General features: G+C 46.6%; 1 protein-coding gene across 1 annotated transcript in view; it reads left to right on the forward strand.

The window, feature by feature from the left end:
* ITIH5 (inter-alpha-trypsin inhibitor heavy chain 5) overlaps window positions 1–17,055 on the forward strand; it is a 73,929-nt gene extending 56,874 nt beyond the window's left edge. The window contains exons 9-14 of the mRNA XM_030572380.1: window positions 1,579–1,888; window positions 5,775–6,322; window positions 6,594–6,644; window positions 9,368–9,484; window positions 12,479–12,856; window positions 13,679–17,055. Of these exons, the coding sequence (XP_030428240.1) occupies window positions 1,579–1,888; window positions 5,775–6,322; window positions 6,594–6,644; window positions 9,368–9,484; window positions 12,479–12,856; window positions 13,679–13,977 (1,703 nt within the window). The 3' untranslated portion in view covers window positions 13,978–17,055. The remainder of the gene's footprint in view (window positions 1–1,578; window positions 1,889–5,774; window positions 6,323–6,593; window positions 6,645–9,367; window positions 9,485–12,478; window positions 12,857–13,678) is intronic.
* Window positions 17,056–19,832: the final 2,777 nt, after the last annotated feature.

Below are 19,832 nucleotides of genomic sequence, written 5' to 3' on the forward strand. Positions count from 1 at the left end.
TTTGTTCCGTGTTTGACTTGCTGTTTCTACAGGGCCTAGCTCAGAGGGGTCTTGATCCATGACTAGGGATCCTAGCGCTACTGTAACAAAATAAATAAATAATAAGCCTCTAATTGTAATAGAAGAGGAGCTATTTGGTGCAATGCTCTCTCTGTTAAGCTGTGGTCCACAGTATAAATATGTTTGGGAACCCCAGTAACCTAATGTACTTCTTGGGAACCCATCATCAGTTTAATGTCTAAGCACCAAATTACCTGCACAAAGCCCTGTAAACTGATCTCTAGAAATTCTGGGAAGACAAGAGACTCCAGCTGGCCAAAGATCTGCAAGGGCTTCCCTTACTTTTCCTTATCAGCCTAAACAATGAGCATTCGTTCTAACTGATGCATTCCAAAGGAAAAATGAGCAAACAGGATGGCCTGTTGCACTGCTTGTACTAAGTAGCTAAAGAGTTCAGGAAGAGGCAGGGTAGGGCGGGGTGGGGTGGGGTGGGGTGGGGGACATGCATAGCTAAGCAATTACCAAAAGTGATTATCAAATGAACAAAGCATGTCATCCCAGAGGTATGATAGGAGAACCAAGCAAGGACCAGCTGAGCCTGCATTTAGTGGATATGACTAATTACAGCTCAGAACAAAGGGAAATAATTAACGGCATGCCAAACTTTGAAGTCTGAAAAAAAGAGATGTATTGATTGTCTATCTCAGCAGGTGTACCCTTCTGATTTACTTCTTTAATGTGTCTGGTTTAGCAAACAGATGTTGGCTGGGTGTCTTCACATCAGTATTTGTACACCTACCTACCTACCCACAAATGAGCCCTTTACTGCAAAATTATTTTTTGGGGAAAAAATCACTGCTTTCAGTCTTCAATGCTATTTTGCTGAGTTATGGTTTAAAAAGGATACTGGTAAGCATGTGGGATTTCTTTCCTCTGTTTTTGAAAAACAAGTGACACTCTGTATCTCGGGGGAACACCCTGCACCCCCATGTTCAGCCTTATAATATGATTGTGTAGTATCCAATGCAAAGTCTGTCATGTTGGGCATCTTCGGAAGGCTCATGATGCCGTATAATATGATTGTTGTTACAGTGATTTTATAGGTTATAATTTCATGTATATAGTTATGAGGTTAAAAATGTGTCCTCATGGCTTAAAACAAGGTCAGGCTCCAAAAATCCATTTGGGGTTCTGGGTTTAGATTCCCAACTTCTAACATTCAAGACTGGAGCTGGGATTTCGCTTCAGGGCTGTCTCTTGTATTTTTAGCCTTGTTTTCCACCTCCTCTATTGCAGTCAATGGAGTGGCAAATGTTGTATTTGTAGTGGTGCTGGTTGACAGAGATACAGACCTGTCAAGAGGTGGAGTAACAGAGCCTGCTTACAGGAACAGTACTGATTTTGAGGGAAAGGGCACATCACAATGAGTAGAACGGATCAGATGTTTGCAAGCTGTTGAAATTTTCTTGTCAGCTATTTGCACTGCACGTAGTCCAGGATAGATGACCTCCTGAGATCCCTTCCAACTCTGATATTCTATTCTATGAAAATAAACTCTTGACTTTGCTGCATTTCCAGGTACTAATATTAATGAGGCTGTCCAGACGAGTGCAAAGCTGCTTAACAATTACATTGCTCAAAATGACATTGACGCCAGGAGCGTCTCCCTGATCATCCTCCTGACAGATGGGCGGCCCACGGTCGGGGAGACGCAGTCCTATAAGATCCTCAGCAACACCAAGGAGGCCATCCGTGAGAAATTCTGCCTTTTCACCATTGGCATTGGCAACGACGTTGACTACAAGCTTCTGGAGAGGATGTCCCTGGAGAACTGCGGCATGATGCGGCGGATCCAGGAGGAGGAGGATGCAGCCGCACCTCTAAAAGGGTTTGTTGAGCTTCACCCTGGGTGCTCTGGGGCCTTGGACAAGACTGGGTCACCCCTGTTGGCCTGGGTTTGGGGAGGAGGGACCTCAGATAGAGGTAGAGACAGGCTCTAGCTGCGGATGGTGGATCTAGATTTCGGCTTTCTCAGGGAATTTGTTTATAAAGATATGATCTATTAGCAAAATGTAGGTGCCAATACAAGCCCCTCCCCCTCAAAAACTGGGGGCTGTTACAGGTTTGATGGTGGGTGAGAGGTGTTGCTCAGATAAGCCCTTACAAGTCTGGGCATGGATGGTGTCTGTGTCATAGGGATTCTCACAACTATTTTTTTGGTGGCCTCAGAGTGCGGCCACCAACTCTTGTTGGTGGCTGCTCTGACAATTTTTCCTAAAATACTTAATTAACTTTAGGAAAAACAAATAAATATGCACATACACGTGTCTAAATCAGTGTAATTGATTTATGTAGATTTTTTTTTTGCAGACTCAATAATAAAAATAATGTACAGTTGTCTCTATTCTTTACTGACCCTAAACAGAACAGAAACACAAATAAGGTGCTTTGCATGTTCTTATCTTTTTTCTTGTTGTGGCTTTTGCTTTTTTGGTTGCTTTTTTTAAAGACTTCCTAGTTACTAAGTCTGCTTGGCAAAGTGAGATTAACAAACATATAAATATCACTTTTCACAGCAGACTTACTCAGCCTAGGCAAACCTGGGGACAAATTAAGCCCTGGGTGGTGAGGTGGATATGGAAGCAGCAGGGGCCAGGAGCGCTGGGGGAGGCAGTGAGGACTAGGGGTGATGGGGGGGTGACCTTGGGGCCAGAGCCCATCCCTGTATTGCCAGGGAGTGGCGCCTGAAACCCCATGGCTGGAGCCTGCCACCTGCCACCCAGGGCTGGAGCCTGACCCCACCAGCAGTGGGAAGGTGGTGAACTCACTGGCTGTCTGTTCCTCCAGCTTTTGTGTCTCCAGAGGTGGGCAGGGCCCAACCACTGCCGGTGGCCCTGGGGGAAGAGGCTGCTGCTTTGCCACCCCCACCCTCACCAAATCACTGCCCAGGGGGCTATGGCTGCAGGAAAAGTCCACAGTGGCTGCATTTGAGAAATGCTGCCCTAGCCTCTGTTTGTCATCAGCTGAGGATGGACAACAGGGGATGGATCACTTGTTCAGTTTACTGTTCAGTTCATTCCCTCTGGGGCACCTGGCATTGGCCACTGTCGGCAGACAGGCTACTGGGCTAGATGGATCTTTGGTTGGACCTAGTATGGCCATTCCTATGGTTGTAGAGCTCTTTCTATGGCTGGATGGCTACTTGGGAGTTCTAACTCCCCTCAATATACAGTGTACTATATAGTACAGCTTTGGTGCACTTCGGAACAAGGTTTTGATTTAAATTCTTTTGACAGAGATATTGCATGTGCGCCTAAATCTGAGTGGCTGGAGAACTGGGAGACACTTACATCGTCTCGCCCCAGGGTGCAAGTGGAGAAACAAGGACTTATTGCCCATTTAAATAGATGTTAGACAATGTGCAGGTGCCTCGGCACAAACAGCATCTGCTTTCTGTGAAAAATTTTGATTTGGGTTTTTTATTGAAAAATATTTCACCTCAAACCTAAATTATTTGAATTTGGAAATGCTGCAGCATAGCCTCATGGGAGTTATAGTTTGGTTGCCTCCTGTCCTCATTCACCTCAATGGGCTGGGCTCCCTGACCGGACTACATCTCCCATGATACACCATAGCCAAGGATTTTCATATAGCTTTGCCACCCCTCTTCAAGAGGGAGATCATGGTGCACCATGGGAAATGTAGCCCAACCAGGGAGCCACGCCTGTAGAGGAGTATGGGAGCATGAGTCACCCAAACGACAACCCCCATGAGGCACCGTGGCTGTATTTCTGCATCAAAAGTTATTCAGTTTTTGACCAAAATTTTTTGATGTTTGAATTTCCTCCAAATAAATGAAATTTTCCATGGGGGGAAAAAACTCCTAGTTCCCCTAGGTATCTGTAGGGGTGAGCCTGCACACCTCCAATCATAGTTGAGTTGCTCTGTTACACTATGCTTAGCAAGCTTGCCTTCTCTACTTTAATACATTGTGGAAACCCATGCACCATCTTTCCCATGGGAGTTGCACCTTAGCATGTGAAATTTGGAAAGCAGCAGCATAAGTGTCTGATCCTGAACCATTGAAAGCTGAGGGAGCTATATCAGGCTGCAAGAGCTCATCAGAGAAAAGACTTTCTTGTAAAGGCAGTGGAGTGTTGTCCAGTGCTTAGAGTAGGTAAAATGGAGTCAGGATTGCTGGGTTCTCCTCCCAGCAAAGCCACTGACCCTCTGTGTGGTTTCAGGCAAGTTCCAGTGTCACTTGTGCTTTGTTTTAGTAGTCTGTGGCCTGGATTGAATAATAGCACTCTTATTAACTGATGCTTCCAAAGGGCTTCGAGGTCCTTAGACTGAGGGCACTAGAGTGCTCAATACTATTCTAAAAAAGGGAACTGAAAAGTTTTGTATAAAGAAAAAATAGAAATGTCCAAACTCCCAGCTCTTTAACAGCCTATATGTGCAGGCATAAAAGTCAATGACCACAAAAATAGAGTTGAAGTCAGTTCTTTGTTCGTTTATCTTTCAGTGCCTGATTTCAGGGTTCTGTGAGTCCTGCCTTGCAAGAGAAGAGGAGGCTGAGACTAAAATTCTCAAGCCTGGTAGGGAATGCAGTGCTCTCCAGGTGGCTTTAGGTCTCAGCCAGGCCATCAGTTGTAGCAGGGGAATCATGCAGCCGTAAACTCAGGTCTGGGTCCCTTTATACACACTTTTCAATCCAGCCAAGTGAGAGACATTCCCAGGAATGTGGTAGGTCCTGTACGAAAGCCCTAGATGAAACACCAATATATTATGGGTGTCTAATCTTCATAAGAACTTAAGAACGGCCATACTGGGTCAGACCAAAGGTCCATCCAACCCAGTATCCTGTTTTCCGACAGTGACCAATGCCAAGTGCCCCAGAGGGAGTGAACCTAACAGGTAGTGATTAAGTGATCTCTCTCCTGCCATCCATCTCCACCCTCTGACAAACAGAGGCTAGGGACACCATTCCTTACCCATCCTGGCTAATAGTCATTGATGGTCTTAACCTCCAGGAATCTATCTACTTCTCTTTTAAACCCTGTTATAGTTCTAGCCTTCACAACCTCCTCAGGCAAGGAGTTCCACAGGTTGACTGTGCACTGCGTGAAGAAGAACTTCCTTTTATTTGTTTTAAACCTGCTGCCCATTAATTTCATTTGGTGGCCCCTAGTTCTTATATTATGGGAACAAGTAAATAACTTTTCCTTATTCACTTTCTCCAAATCACTCATGATTTTATATACCTTTATCATATTGCCCCTTAGTCGCCTCTTTTCCAAGCTGAAAAGTCTAGCCTCTTTAATCTCTCCTTATATGGGACCCATTCCAAACCCCTAATCATTTTAGTTGCCCTTCTCTGAACCTTTTCGAATGCCAGTATATCTTTTTTTGAGATGAGAAGACCACATCTGTACACAGTATTCAAGATCTAGTGGAAGCCATCCTGACTCTTGTAGAATCATAAAACAAATAGTGCTAAGATCTTCCCCTTCGAATACAGCCATTAGATACAGGAATACAGCCATTAGATCCTAGCAAAGGATCCATGCTCAAAGAACCAGGGAAAGGCAACCTCCTACTAACATGCCTCTGATATTACCTTGGAAGAATATCCCACCTCAAGTGCAAATTCAACACTGTGTGTGTGTGTGTGTGTGCGTGTGTGTGTGTACACCCCTGCGTACATGTACCCGCGTGTGCATATGAGTACCTGGCTGAAAACACTAACCTGTGGGAAATGTGACTTGTTTCAGGCTCTATGACGAGATAGGGACGCCCCTTCTCTCTGACATCCGGGTTGATTATCCCAAAGACAGCGTGGAGCAGGTCACTCAGAACCTTTTCCCCAACTACTTCAATGGGTCCGAAATTGTCATTGCCGGGAAGCTCATCGAACACAACTCGGGCAAGCTCCATGTGGAGGTGACGGCCAGTAACGCCAACAAGTACATTCTCCTGAAAACCGATGTGGCCATAGACGCCCCAAGCAAGAATGACATCAGGGGCTCTCCTGGCATGGAGGATGGCAAAGAGGCTCAGAATTATGCTGAAAGGGCATGGAGCTATCTCACCATCAAGGAGCTGCTGACTTCCTGGCTGAAGAGTGATGACAGTGAGGAGAGGGAACACTTGATGGATAAAGCCAAGTCATTGGCCCTGACCTACAACTTCATCACCCCCTTCACCTCCCTGAAGATGAAGGAGTTAAAGGCAGACCGGCCTAAGGAGGATCATGCCAGTCCTTCTACTGAGGGCACTGGGGAAAGAGTGCAGAGTTTGCAAGGACACAAAGCACCACCAGGTACAAACAATCGCTGTAATAATTGGACACATTCCTTTGAAACAGGCACCTCTCAAAATTGATATCATTAGAAAGGATTGTCTAGTGGTTAAAGCACAGGACTGGGAGGTAGGAGACTGGGATTGTAATCCTTGCTTTGCTAATGACTCAACGTGTGTCCTTGAGCTAGTCACGTAATTTCTCTGAGCAGTGTTTTGGGAACATTGTTGTAACATTGCTTAGTCTGTTATTGTACCTGTAACTCTGGCTGCTTTCTCTTCCCCACTTCTAGGTGTACCTAAGCAACCAGACAAACAAAGAATTAAAATATCCAGAACGTCAGGTCAGTGTCTATTTCCCAGTTCTATATACTTTGTAACTGAAGATAAACAACAGTTGGTTTACAAAAGCCACAACTCTTACTGCCTTTGGCATTCACCCTCCCGGAGCAAACCAGCTGTCATAAACAGATAAGTAAGAGTTAATAGAACAGAAGTACTTCATCTCTCTTTTGCCTGTAAAGGGTTAACAAGATCAGTGAGCCAGGCTGTCACCTGACCAGAGGACTAATCAGGGGACAGGATACTTTCAAATCTTGAGGGAGGGAAGTTTGTGTGTGTGATGTTAGTTTTTAGTTGTTGTTCACTCTGGAGGCTCAGAGGGACCAGATGTGCAACCAGGTTTCTCTCCAGTCTCTCTGATACAGGCTCTTATAAGTTCAAAATAGTGAGTACTAGGTAGATAAGGCGAGTTAGGCTTATAGACTCATAGACTCTAGGACTGGAAGGGACCTCGAGAGGTCATCGAGTCCAGTCCCCTGCCCTCACGGCAGGAACAATACTGTCTAGACCATCCCTGATAGACATTTATCTAACCTACTCTTAAATATCTCCAGAGATGGAGATTCCACAACTTCCATAGGCAATTTATTCCAGTGTTTAACTACCCTGACAGTTAGGAACTTTTTCCTAATGTCCAACCTAAAACTCCCTTGCTGCAGTTTAAGCCCATTGCTTCTTGTTCTATCATTGGAGGCTAAGGTGAACAAGTTTTCTCCCTCCTCCTGATGACACCCTTTTAGATACCTGAAAACTGCTATCATGTCCCCTCTCAGTCTTCTCTTTTCCAAACTAAACAAACCCAATTGTTTCAGCCTTCCTTCATAGGTCATGTTTGTTTTCTTTATCTGCAAATGTGTATTTGTCTGGAAGGAGTTCAAATTGGTATTTTGCTGAAAAGATTTTAATTTGTACTTGTATACTTAGGCTGGGAGGGTATTCCCAGTGTCTGTAGCTGAAAGACCCTGTAACATATTCCATCTTAAATTTACAAAGATAATTTTTACTGTTTTTCTTTCTTTAATTAAAAGCTTTTCTTGTTTAAAAACCTGATTGTTTTTTTATTCTGGTGTGAGATCCCAGGCGACGGGGTCTGGATCCACCAGGGAATTGGTGGAGAGAAAGGAGGGAAGGGGGAGAGAGAGGTTATTTTCTCTCTGTGTTAGGATTACTTTCTCTCTCAGGGGGAGTCTGGGAGAGGGAAAGAGGAGGAGGGGGAAGGTGAATTTTCCTCTCTTTTAAGATTCAAGGAGTTTGAATCACAGTGATCTTCCAGGGTAACCCAGGGAGGGGAAGCCTGGGAAAGGTAACGGTGCGGGAAAGGGTTTACTTTCCTTGTGTTAAGATCCAGAGGGTCTGGGTCTTGGGGGTCCCCGGGCAAGGTTTTGGGGGGACCAGAGTGTACCAGGCACTGGAATTCCTGGTTGATGGCAGCGCTACAGGTACTATGCTGGTAATTGAGCTTAGAGGAATTCATGCTGGTACCACATCTTTTGGATGCTAAGGTTCAGAGTGGGGAATTATACCATAACACCAGCAAAGATCCTATTCATCTGATTAAAATCCAGTAATTTGGAAGAAAAAAGAAAAAAAGAGAGAGGATCAGAAATTGCTAAAATTTAGTGAGGGGACTAATTAGGAGGCACAGCAGGGTGGTATATTAGGAAGACATAAGTGCATTATTTAAAACAGACAGTTCATTTTAGGGATCGTAAGGGGTTTATTTCAATATTTTAGTGTCACAATAACTTGATTTTCAAAATAATGTTGCTGAAATGTTAAAAGCCAGTAAAAAATGTCAAAACGTTTTCATAATACTTTTAATTGTTTTTTTGACCATCCTTTAAAACATTAAATAGACCTAAACCAAGACCCTAGATCTGAATTTCACCAGACACCAAAGAAGGTCGCACTTAGCTCTGAAGTTCACAGCTCAGGCCAATCTCTGTATGGCTGTGTTCCACCAGCTCGCGCTGCAGGAGTGGATCACTTGCTGTGGGGGAAATCTATCTGCTACTGCATCAAATTAATATTGATGGGCAGGAGGACTTGCCCAAACTCAATTGTTAACATTCATTGTGCCTGATGTTAATGCTAATCCTAGGGCTGATCAAAAGTTGTCCCTCTGAATTGTTTATTGATAGAAAATTGGGTTTTGGACTAAACAAAAAGTGGCTACTTCCCATGGAAAAATTTTGATTTTTTTCATCAAAAAACTGAACACTCAAAACGTTTTCAGCTGAAAAAAGAAATGTTTTAATTCTGTAATGCTGTCATGGTGCCTTATGGGAGTTGTCATTTGAGTGCCTCACACACCTGTTTTCCATGGACCAGGATCACATCTCCTATGATGCACCATGACTGTGCCGCTGCCGCATTGCATGGCAGCCCTTCACCAAGAGGAGAAACTGTGGTGCATCATGGAAGATGTAGTCCAGCCAAGGAGCCTGGCCTATAGAGGAAAATAGGGGTATGAGGCACCTGAACTACAACTCCCATGAAGTACGGTGGAAGCACATCAGAAATGAAATATTTTGGTTTTTGATTTTTCACCTGAAACTGCACATTTTTGTCGGGGAACAAAACCAGCTATCCCTAAAGCCTTTAAAAATGTGCCAGTAGATCTTGAAGAAAACAGAGACAAGGCTCTTTCAGACCTGTTTTGTGAGATTGCATTGGTATTCCATGAACGTCTCTTACCTTTGCTCTCCTTTTCATGTCTTCTCAGCGGATGGAGACCCTCACTTTGTCATTGATTTCCCCTCCAGCAAGCTAGCTGTCTGCTTCAATATTGATGGACAACCAGGGGACATTCTCAGACTGGTCTCCGATCATAATGAGTCTGGTAAGACAATGGGGAATTCTGTTGGGGCTACCCCAGCAGCTGCTGCACTGGGGAAAGTTGAGCTGCAGGTAGCAGTCCTACAGTGAAAATACTTAGCAACAAGGTGATTTATGCATTAAACTTACAACAAGCCAGAGAGGAAGGAAGACACTGTCACCATTTTACAAATGGGGAGATGGAGGTGTAACCCACACACCTTCTGGGTGTGGTGTTCTGTCCCAGCCAGTGGCACCGAGACCGCTTAAGAGAGAGAGAGAAACAATGAGTCTGCTCTACAACCTTAGCTCTCAGCCAGTTGGCTTTTAGCTCATGCAATAGAGGCTCATACACTAAGCTCCAGAGGTCCCGGGTTTGATCCCACCCACTGACAACCAGGATCTGTCAGTGTTACAGAGGCGCACATGAGATCTTAGTGGGTGTCTATGGCTTAGCACCAATCACATGCAGAATCTGCTGAGGAGTGCCCAAACTTTGTCCAACCCAGGGCTCCATTGGCAGGAGGCCAGGAGCTGCAGCCACTTCATGTCAATGGAACAGATTGCCACCCCTCCATATATTTAATATGGAGATGGGGACCATGGAAATACAAAGACCCAGAATGCAATGCTCCAGCTTGATCTGAGCAAGCAGCACCTGTTAGGTAAGACATGTGGTCTGTATGCTGTACTTGACTACAGCTGGAGCAGGCAAAGCAAAATAAATGGCCATATTGAGTTTTAGATGCTAAACCCGTGGTGCTGACATGAACCAACAGCCTTCCACTGTTAGAGATTATGCTAGGGCTCTGCCCTCCCACCTTTTCTCCACCTGCAGGTTTCACTAACTGATTCCTCTTCCGTAGCCCACTGGTTGCAAAGTTGCTGAATGCAACCACAGGATAGCAGAGTCTTCTTGGCAGAGTGGGATGGACAGCTCTTGTATCTGACCTAATTATTAGCATTTAACTGCATACTGCTTACTTAGGGGGCTGGCAGTGTTCCGTGCTAAGTCCCTGTCAAACTGCAGTAAAAGGGTCCATGAGCAATGAGGTGGTTAATGACTGTTTGTTTTAAAGGAGGGTCTATAGTAATTGGACTAAAACAGTTTTTGTCTCTGGATCAGTCCTGAGAAAGCTAAACCCCAAACGATCAAGCCTCTGCATTGCATAGGCCCGTGTGGCCCCCTGACTGCCCAAAATTCAGATCTGATCTGGAATTCCTAAGCAACATGGTTAGTAAGTGGAGTATTTGCAAAGCAGGAAAGCCGTGGAGTGGGGGTAGAGGCGTGAAAACCAAAGACAATATGAAAGTCTGTCTGACAAGGAAAAAACGAAACAAAACAAAGTCACCAGAGAGCTATTTCATGTGGCACTTTTGTCGCATTGGCCCAACTTCCCTGTCCCATCTGTATCCAGCCCCTGTATGCTTCAGTATAAACCGAACCCCTGGCAGACAGACCACCAGCTTCCTTCCCCGGCTATGTTGGCTGTTTTTTTGTGGCTTGAGAGGAGTGTACACTTGAGGGAGAACAGTGTCGCCCAGGTTCAAATAAATGGCAGCTAAGTGTATGGAGATAGCAATGAGAGTTTCTCCTGTGACTGTGAGATAGGGAGCTTTTCACCTCTGCACTGATGGTGCGAGGCCAGTCGTGATCCTCCATTGTTACCATCTGAGGGTGGTGTCTGCCATTTTGCAGAGAAATGAAAGTGACGTCACGTTGGCCAGTTCCCCCAGCCCTCCATCTGTTCTGACCCCACCCAGTCTCAGCTGCACTCCCCCTTCATCTCTTCACCCCCCTTCCAAGGCCAGGTGCAGCAGGGAGGGAGTTGCAGAGGAGCTGGCCCATTGCTCACAGGTGGGGAAGGGAGAAAAGGGAGTGGAGCAGCCCTCAGCTGCTGGGCTTTTTCCGCTCCCTCGCCTCCTATGAGAACAGTGCGGGCTCCTGAGGGGAGAGGGAGAGAGCGCTGCCTCCTCCAGTAGTCCTGATTGGCTGCTTATACCCCAGGAGGTGGGGCAGAAGCAGTCAGTCAGAAGGAAAGTTTCCCTTAGGCCGGGAAGCGTGCCCCTCAGCATCCAGGCTCAAGTTGTAGAATTCTGCAACCCCTTTGAGCCAGGCACACTGTAAGCATGGCCTCCCACCGCCACCTGTGGCTTCTCCGGGGCAGAATTGAGACACGCTGGAAGGGCAGAGTGGGAGAAGCGGGTATAACTCACTGGAGTTACAGGTGCCTCTCTGTGCCGGTGCTCAGAGACTATGAGTCTGGTGCTGTCCCACTGAGGGGCCTTTCGCTCAAGCTGTAGAAGTTGTGCTTTTAGCCCTGGGAGCCTTGGTTCAATCCCTGGCATGTTGGCCAAGATGGCATCCATCACATTTCTGCTGCTGTCGCCTGTGTTGGACCTTTTCTGGCCTTAGGCAGCAGGGCTTCAGGGCTCTTGGACCATAAGCTCTCACCATTGCCACATTAGGTGTCCTGCAGCTTACAGAGAATGACCCACAGCCCTGACACCTATAGAGCAGTGGTATTAGGCCAGATCCAATTCCTCTCTTACCAGAAATAACTCCGTCACATGGTCCTGTGCAGAATGGGATTAGACCCATGCTGGTTAACACTCTGTGTGACTGAGCAGGGTTCTAGGATGGTGTTTGTCAAAGCAAGCCATCGCCTACCTGCCCTAGAGAGTTGATAATGCAGTTTTCATGCTAACACAGCGCTCAAGGAAAATATCCTCTCTCACACTGAGCAGGGCAATGGTGGCAGAATTCTGCTAATAGATCGGGGCCTGTTTTCAAACTTGGATGTCCAAATATGCAGTTAGGGGCTTAATTTGCAAATCTAGTTTGAAAATTTTGGCCCCATTGTTTTAAACAAGATGGTAGCTGGGAGAACTAGGATCCCAGCTGAGTGGTACTTCAGTGTCCACTCAAAATGAGGTTTTCATTATACATGATCCACCGCAGCAGCTTGGAGCAGTTCATTCACTCACATTTCAAACCACTGGTTCTTTTCTCTAAAAGGCGTAACTGTGAACGGGCAGTTAATTGGAGCCCCGGCTCCTCCCAACGGCCACAAGAAACAACGGACCTACTTCAGCACCATCACGATCCTCAGCAATAAGCCAGCGCGATCCTACGTCGAGATCACACCCACCAAGGTCATCTTGGATGATGGGGAAAGACTCATTTTGCCATGTGACCGGAGTGCCACAGTGGGGAGCCGTGGCCTTGAGGTGTCTATCTTTGCCAATTCCAATGTCACCGTGGCAATACAAGGCACAATCAGCTTCGTCATCCTGATCCACCAGTACAAGAATCCTGCCCCTTACCAGAGGAATCACCTGGGATTCTACATTTCCAACAGTAAAGGGCTTTCCCCTCAATCCCATGGACTGCTAGGTAGGTGTCACGCTCTTTCAGTTGTAACCCGTAGCAAACTGTTTATGACTGAGATGGGTGAGATAGGAGAAGTGACTATTTCAAAGGGGTGTGAGGGACAGAGGCAGGAGGTGGTGGGCCTAGAGGAATGGGATGGGTCAGCTGAGAAGTCGGATTCTTGCCTTGAGCCAGTCATGACCAACTTTTCTGCCATCAGAAACCCTTAATGTCCTCACCCCTCTGTTCTCCATGTGACCCATCTCCTTAGTGTATCTATCAATTGTAATTACATGGCCCCATTACTATAATATCTGAGCACCTCACAGATTTTAAGATATTTATCCTCACAACACCCCTGTGAGGTAGGGAAGTGCTATTTGCGTACTGGGGAACTGAAGCCTAAACAACAAGGGACTTGACCAAGGACATACAGGAAGCCTGTGGCAGAGCAGAGAATGGCCTCCTGAGTTCCAGGCTGGTGCCCTAATCATCTCACTCTTCTTCCTAGATTTGTGGGTATAAAACAAATGACGTTACCCTCCAGTGGGGAACAGGAGGCTATCTGCTAGTGGCAGTTCAAGAAGCAGTTTCCAAGCTTTATTTGCCAAGGCTTGTGTTTCTGGAGGTGAAGAAGGAGCAGAGTTCTAGTCGCAGTTCCCTGTCTGTGGGTGTGAGACTAACAAAAGAATTGTAGCATGTAGCTTCTTTCCACCAGGGAATCCCTTCAGAATCCCCAGAGCCATTAAAACCTGGTAATTTGGCTGCCGCTTTGGAGACCCCCTTAAAAGACTCTGTCACAAAGCAAAGTGCTGCTTTAGGAGTAAGTTTAATCTTTCCTTGCAGGTCAGTTCTTGTACCATGAAGTCAAACTTATCCAGGCCCCTCTGGGTGGAAGTCCCCAGCTGGTCAGTCAGAACTCAACTGAACAGCCGAACCCGAGACCAGTGAACATGCTAAAAGTGAAAGGTAGGCTGGTTCCTGTCATGTGGAAGCAGAGGAAGATCTACAACGGGGCGCAGGAGGTCGATTGCTGGTTTGCCAAGAACAATGCAGACAAACTGATCGATGGAGACTATAAGGATTATCTTGCTGCTCATCCCTTCGACACAGGAACCAGCTTCGGGGTGGCTAACAGACTTTAAGGCCGATCACTGGTTGCATCAGCAGACTCAACAGCAATAACCCTGCGGGCGGTTCTTACTTTTTTTAGTGCCAAAGAAACAAATCTTTTCCCTTTGGAAATCAGCTTCCCCTCTTCTGTGCTGGCAGGTCGTGGTACTGAGGGAGAGGTTCGTGTTAAAGTGCTGTCCTGGCGGGCCACAAGGGAGAGGGCGAGGTATGTCAGATTTAGCAGTACAGAAAGATACAGGTGTAAAACTAAATGCCTCGGTTGATCTGCGCAATACCCACCAGTGTCTGGCTAAGGTCAGAAATAAGTCATACAACATAACCTTCCTTGGGTGGGATAACATGACATGAGGTACCTGCTGTGAAAACTACCTGCGGCAGACGTGCTTTTAGGGAAGGCATCCCACAAAGGAAAGCCCATGGTCATGAGAGGGTTAATGAACAACACAGACCCAGTGAGTCACATCAGGGCATTGGTTTCTTGGCTATCCAGACACCTGTTGAATGTGGTGTTAAGTGTGACAGTGGGAGCCTCTAGTCACCAGAGAGGCTCACTAGTGATATACACCCTCATGAGGTGTCTTGCTGTTAGAATATGGGAACATCCTAAAAAAAGCAGTGATGGTGGTGTAACTTTCACCCCGTGTAGCATCTTGATTAAATGTTTCAATCCAGGGTCTTCTCCTGTCTCAGAAAGGAAGGCGGCTCCAACCCGCACCACAGCTGCTTGATCATAGCACTCGGCACCCATTCTATTTAGTAGAAGCTTCGTTAAATTCTCTGGATAGGAACAGTCAGCCAGGCTCCAAATCCATTGACCACAAAACAGTCCCAGCTCTTGTACTGAAATACAAACCCCACATAACTGTTACAGTTGGGGCCCACATAAAAGGGGATGAGTCGTATGGCGGTATGTGAGCTTTAGCCGTTCCCGATCCCCAAATGCTTCTCACCTGACACTCCTTGTCGCTGCTTCCGTGCAACGAAGGCGATTGGCGACACGAAGTTGTAAAATGGGCCATTAAACAGATACGCACGCTGCAGGTGTGTGAAAGCTCAGAGGCCACTCAAGAGGATTTTGCCAACCCAAAATGTAGATACTGATCTATTTTAAAGCGAGACATCATTTAATAATGCTGTGCATCAACCTCCAGGGAGAGCCCTTATTAGAAAAGTCTGCTAGAGAGGACATCAGCAGACATGAAGACATATGTGCACGGGAGCATAGAACTGAACTAAAGTTTATTGTATCTCCCCAGGGGTCAAAGGGAAGGGGTGAAAGCACCTTAAGCAGCCAAATGATATCTAGGGGTTAGCAGAGCACTGAAGAACTGCTTTGGCCTAGAAGAAATAGACTAACTCAGAACTGATATTTGTATATTTAAACATTATAATCACAGCTGGAGTCTAGGACGTTTCACCCATAGCATCCTTGTCCATGTAGAAACCACCACTCCCTAACGCTGTATTGGGAAGAAGCATTGAGCTAGCAGCATTGCTCAGTATAGATCTGTCAGTCAGGGACGTGATGAGGGGTGATCCCTGACTGAGGTGGTTGGGGCGACAGAAGCCTATAGCATAGCCAGAGCTATACCAGCAAAACTGTGCATTTACTAGAGTAGTTTGTTTCACCCCTGGTGGGTGGCTTTACTACACTGGTCCTATTGGGTTCTGGGAATTGGGCGGGCACGAGCCCACCCACTGCTAAAGGCCATTCCTCCAGCCTTTGGGGAAGATGCACAAGGTCCAGGAACTCAAATTATTACAGGGGACAACCAAAAATGTAACAGGGGCAGGTGCGAAGGTCAAACAAAGGTCAAAGGGGATACCGAGCAGAGGACCCTGGACAGCGCCCACTGCTCCTCAAAGGTGTCAAAGGATCCAGCGGAAGCCGCCCAGAGGAACTTTGCCCAGATACATGAGCAAAGGCAGGATCAGAAATGGGCCCTACAGTCTCAGGAAACCCCCTCAGCCCTTGCCCCGGTCTTATACTTTGGTCATCACCAGGAGGTGGTTGACAAGGAGGTTCCATGACTCTCTGGATCCACGGATAGGGTGTGAGTATATGAAAAGGTGAGGGGAACAGTGCAGCCTGGAAGGTAGAAGGATGGTCAGGAGGAGCCGGAACAGGGGCTGCAACCCAGTGCACTCCAAGTCTACGTGCGCCAGGGTCTCCCTCACACCGCAAAAGAGACGGGTGACAGGGACGGGGGTGAACCATGCCAAGTACATGCCTGTGCTCAGTATAGCTGTGTCCACACCATAGTACTTGGCCAGCATAGTAACCTGGGAGTCCCATAAAGCCCTAGTGTAGATATGTTTTGAGGCTACCGCACTGGGCACGGCGCTCTAAGGAAACAATCCTCTCAAAAGAGCAATTAGCAGACACTGCGGAAGCGTGTTGGGTGCTGCCTTTCTCCTAAGCAGTAAGCACAGTGTTGGTTAGCAGGCCATGGCTAAACAAGGCTAAGCTTAGCCAGCACCAGTGTAGCACCCATGAACAGGAAGTGCTACGGGGAGGGGAATCCTGAAGATGGTGGGAAATGGTGCCAGTTAAACTGGCTGCTTACCCTGAAAACGTATGGTGACAAACCACGGTTGACTGACTCCTGCACTGACTTGACTATTTTAATTGCAGCAAGCGACTTGGATGTTGATCACGTAAGAAACATTGCTGAACTCATCAGACACCTTTGGACTGTGGTTATTGCCACGGGATTTCCCTGGGTTTGCACTCTTGAGCTCCCCGCACCCATATTTCAGCTCTTTAGAGGCAGAGTTTGTGTTTTCTACATGGTGCTGACTTGTTCAAACACCCGTTCCCTTTGAGGGCAGCTTAGCTAGGGCAGGTGTAGGGTTTTATTCCGTCATACACACCCTTCTGCTCCCTTTCTGTACATAAATCTGTACTGCTAAAGTTTCGAGTGCATCACACGTCTCCCCCACCCCATTATGGACATATTATATCAGTTGACACCAAAAGGATGAACTCTTAACCCAATAGCTATAGGGAGCACTTACAACAGCACAGTTGAGTTTTGGTCAGTGCGGATCCAGTTATCACGTTTCACAATAAATATACGTTACAGTGACCATGGAGGTGATGTTTTTATTTGGTGTGAAGTAGCAGGTGTGAAATATACGTTACAGTGACCATGGAGGTGATGTTTTTATTTGGTGTGAAGTTGAACCTGTTATGAGCCTAAGATTGTGCATGTGTTTTATGTTGCTGGATAGGGGAAGCAGCAGCTCCATCAAATATCAGGTGGTTGATTACAATGGCCTTTGTGACCTCCATGGAGATGCTTAAAAATCAGTATCAGCCTCTGGCTTAGAGAGAGATACAAACAATAGATGTCAGTCTTGCCCTTGAGTGGTGGAAGGTTGGTCCAGTGGTTAGAGAACTAGCCACAGACATGGGAGACCTCTTCAAGTCCCAGCTCCAACTTCCTCAGCGCCCTCAGGAAAGTCCTTTGGGAAGCCAAGACACAGAGGCGCTATCTGCAAGATGAGCATAATGGTACTTCCCTGCTTCCCAGAGGTGTTCCAGTCTATACAGGTTCTTCTACCACTCATCACCATAGTATCTTAGTGCCTTGCAGTAGTGCCACAGGTGACGTGACTAACAGCTATCCCAGCCCCCCAGTGAGAGGAGCGGGTGCAGTGAGTTGGATTTTTTCAAAATGGTTTTCTATACAATGATTGAGGTGCTCAGAGCTGACAGTAATTTAAGTAGCATAAACTTGAGTGGAGCAGGATGGGACCCTAGGATAGCACTGATTGCAAGTCCTAGATTCTCCTCTGAATCGAGAGCTTCTGAAAGGCACCACAGTGTCCGGGTATCTCTATTTCCCTGCCATTGCGGGGACCTCGGGCACTGGTGCACCTCGGTCGCTCCCATTCTCTGCCTGTGGCACAGAACAGTCTGGTCTCCTGAGGGCTGTGATAGTTGGTCTGAGGGCGTAGCAAGTCAGGACATTCTGCAGTTCTGGTGGGAACATCCAGGGGTCCCTGCTTCTGCCTCTGCGGCTAGAGCCTCTGGCTCTCCCAAGGCCACTTGGTGGGGGCAGGGGGCAAAAGGGAGGCACCTGTATCCTAGCTCTCCCAGTGACATACCCACCTATCAGCTGCAGGCGGTCTTTCATCTGTGACACTGCACATCCTTGGAAGTCCCATGGCTGAAGACATGGGCAGGTATTTTACCTTGCATGCAGTGTAGACTTTAAAAGAACATGAGGGGAGCACAGGGGCCTGGCCTTTTCAACACTGGGCTGTTTTCACCCATTCTTACTTAACGAGTGACATGAAATGTTTGTAAAGTCTTGGTCCAGGCCCTTCTGCAGCCCAGAAATTGGGCCTTTTTGCCAACTTAGCCACTCAACTGCAAGTTTCCCACTGAGGGGTGTGAAACTTCGATTTTACTCACCCTCGCAAATACCCAGCTAGCCAAGCCGTTTAGAATGGCCAGTGCTTGAGGATTTGTTCCAAGAGCAGTACAGTTGGATAAGAAAAAGAAAAAAGGGTCATTCAGATCATGTTAATAAGAAATTCAAAAAGCCTCCCTTTTCAAGACATTTGGAATACTGTGCACGGCTCCATTTGTAACCCCTTGTTTCAAATTTAGCCAAGCACGGCTTGTTCGGTGAAAGCTACGCGATTCTTAGGATTTCTATCTAGCAGCAGAGTTTAAAAATTCTTCACATCCTCTTGGGGCAAAATGTTTTTAAGAAAGGTTCCAAAATCCTTTATGCTTCTACAGAAGGACTTGCATAAATGAAGGCTGAGTTTGCCACAAGCTGAGGTGTAAATCTATCGCTAGACTGCCATGCACGAAGTTCTCATTTGGACACTGCTGCTGCACCCCAGTTCCCAAGTGCCCTTTAATCTACTCTGCTTTGAAATGAGATCGATTAACCTGTACCAGGGCACTGTTAGTACACGACCACAGGCTCCACCTAGCTTGCCCTGAACCAAGTACTCATTTAGACAATCCCTAATTGACCTATAACTCAAAAGGGCTGAGCGCTAGATAGTTCCCAGTGAAGGCACTAGGCTCTGCAGGTGGGCGCATTTTGAGAAGTGTCTCATCCAATGTGTGGATGGTGTGATTTGAAGCCCTGTCTCTCCCTTGAAGTCAATGGGTTTTGGATCACAAATTTTTTTCAGCAGCATAAATATTTCTATTCTTATACCACCCATTATTGCATGGTCCTGCCTTGAGTGCAGGGGACTGGACTAGATGACCTCTCAAGGTCCCTTCCTGTCCTACATTTCTAGGATGCTTGGATTACTGTAGAATCTGAATGCCTTCCAGTTATGCATTAAGCAACTTGATTAAAATCAATCATGTGCAGTTCATTCTCTCTTCCTCTCCTGTGGGGGAGAATTGTGCATGCAATGGAATGTTTTGGTAGGGTGCACATGCTGATCTGTGTTCATGGTAGACTGAAGGATGCCTTGCATTTGGAGCAGAAGATGGCAAGGTTTGGGCCAGTGCATAGGTCCTTCCTGAGAGAGTTTGTTCTACAGGTGTTAGACCAACCCCTGGGAAAGCGGTCTCCTGCACAGATGGACTTTCCTGTTTAAATAAGGCTTTATTTTAGAGATCACTTTAGACATCGATTTTTGAGAATTTTGGCTTTAGAAAAACAGCTTTTTCCCACGTCATTAACCCAAGTGACTGCACAGATTTTTAATCAGATTAACTTCTGGGCCATGACAGGCCAGGCCAGGCCAGGCCAGTTCGGATACGGCAATGCAAAGCAAGCAACAAGTCCCTGAAAATTGAGAATGTAGAATGGAGCCATCTCATTTGTAATGTCCTCTCTTTGCAAAACATCAAGCTCAGGAACTCATTCCAAAGATGAAG

Source organism: Gopherus evgoodei, chromosome 1 (assembly GCF_007399415.2).
Source record: "Gopherus evgoodei ecotype Sinaloan lineage chromosome 1, rGopEvg1_v1.p, whole genome shotgun sequence".
NCBI lineage: Eukaryota > Metazoa > Chordata > Testudines > Testudinidae > Gopherus > Gopherus evgoodei.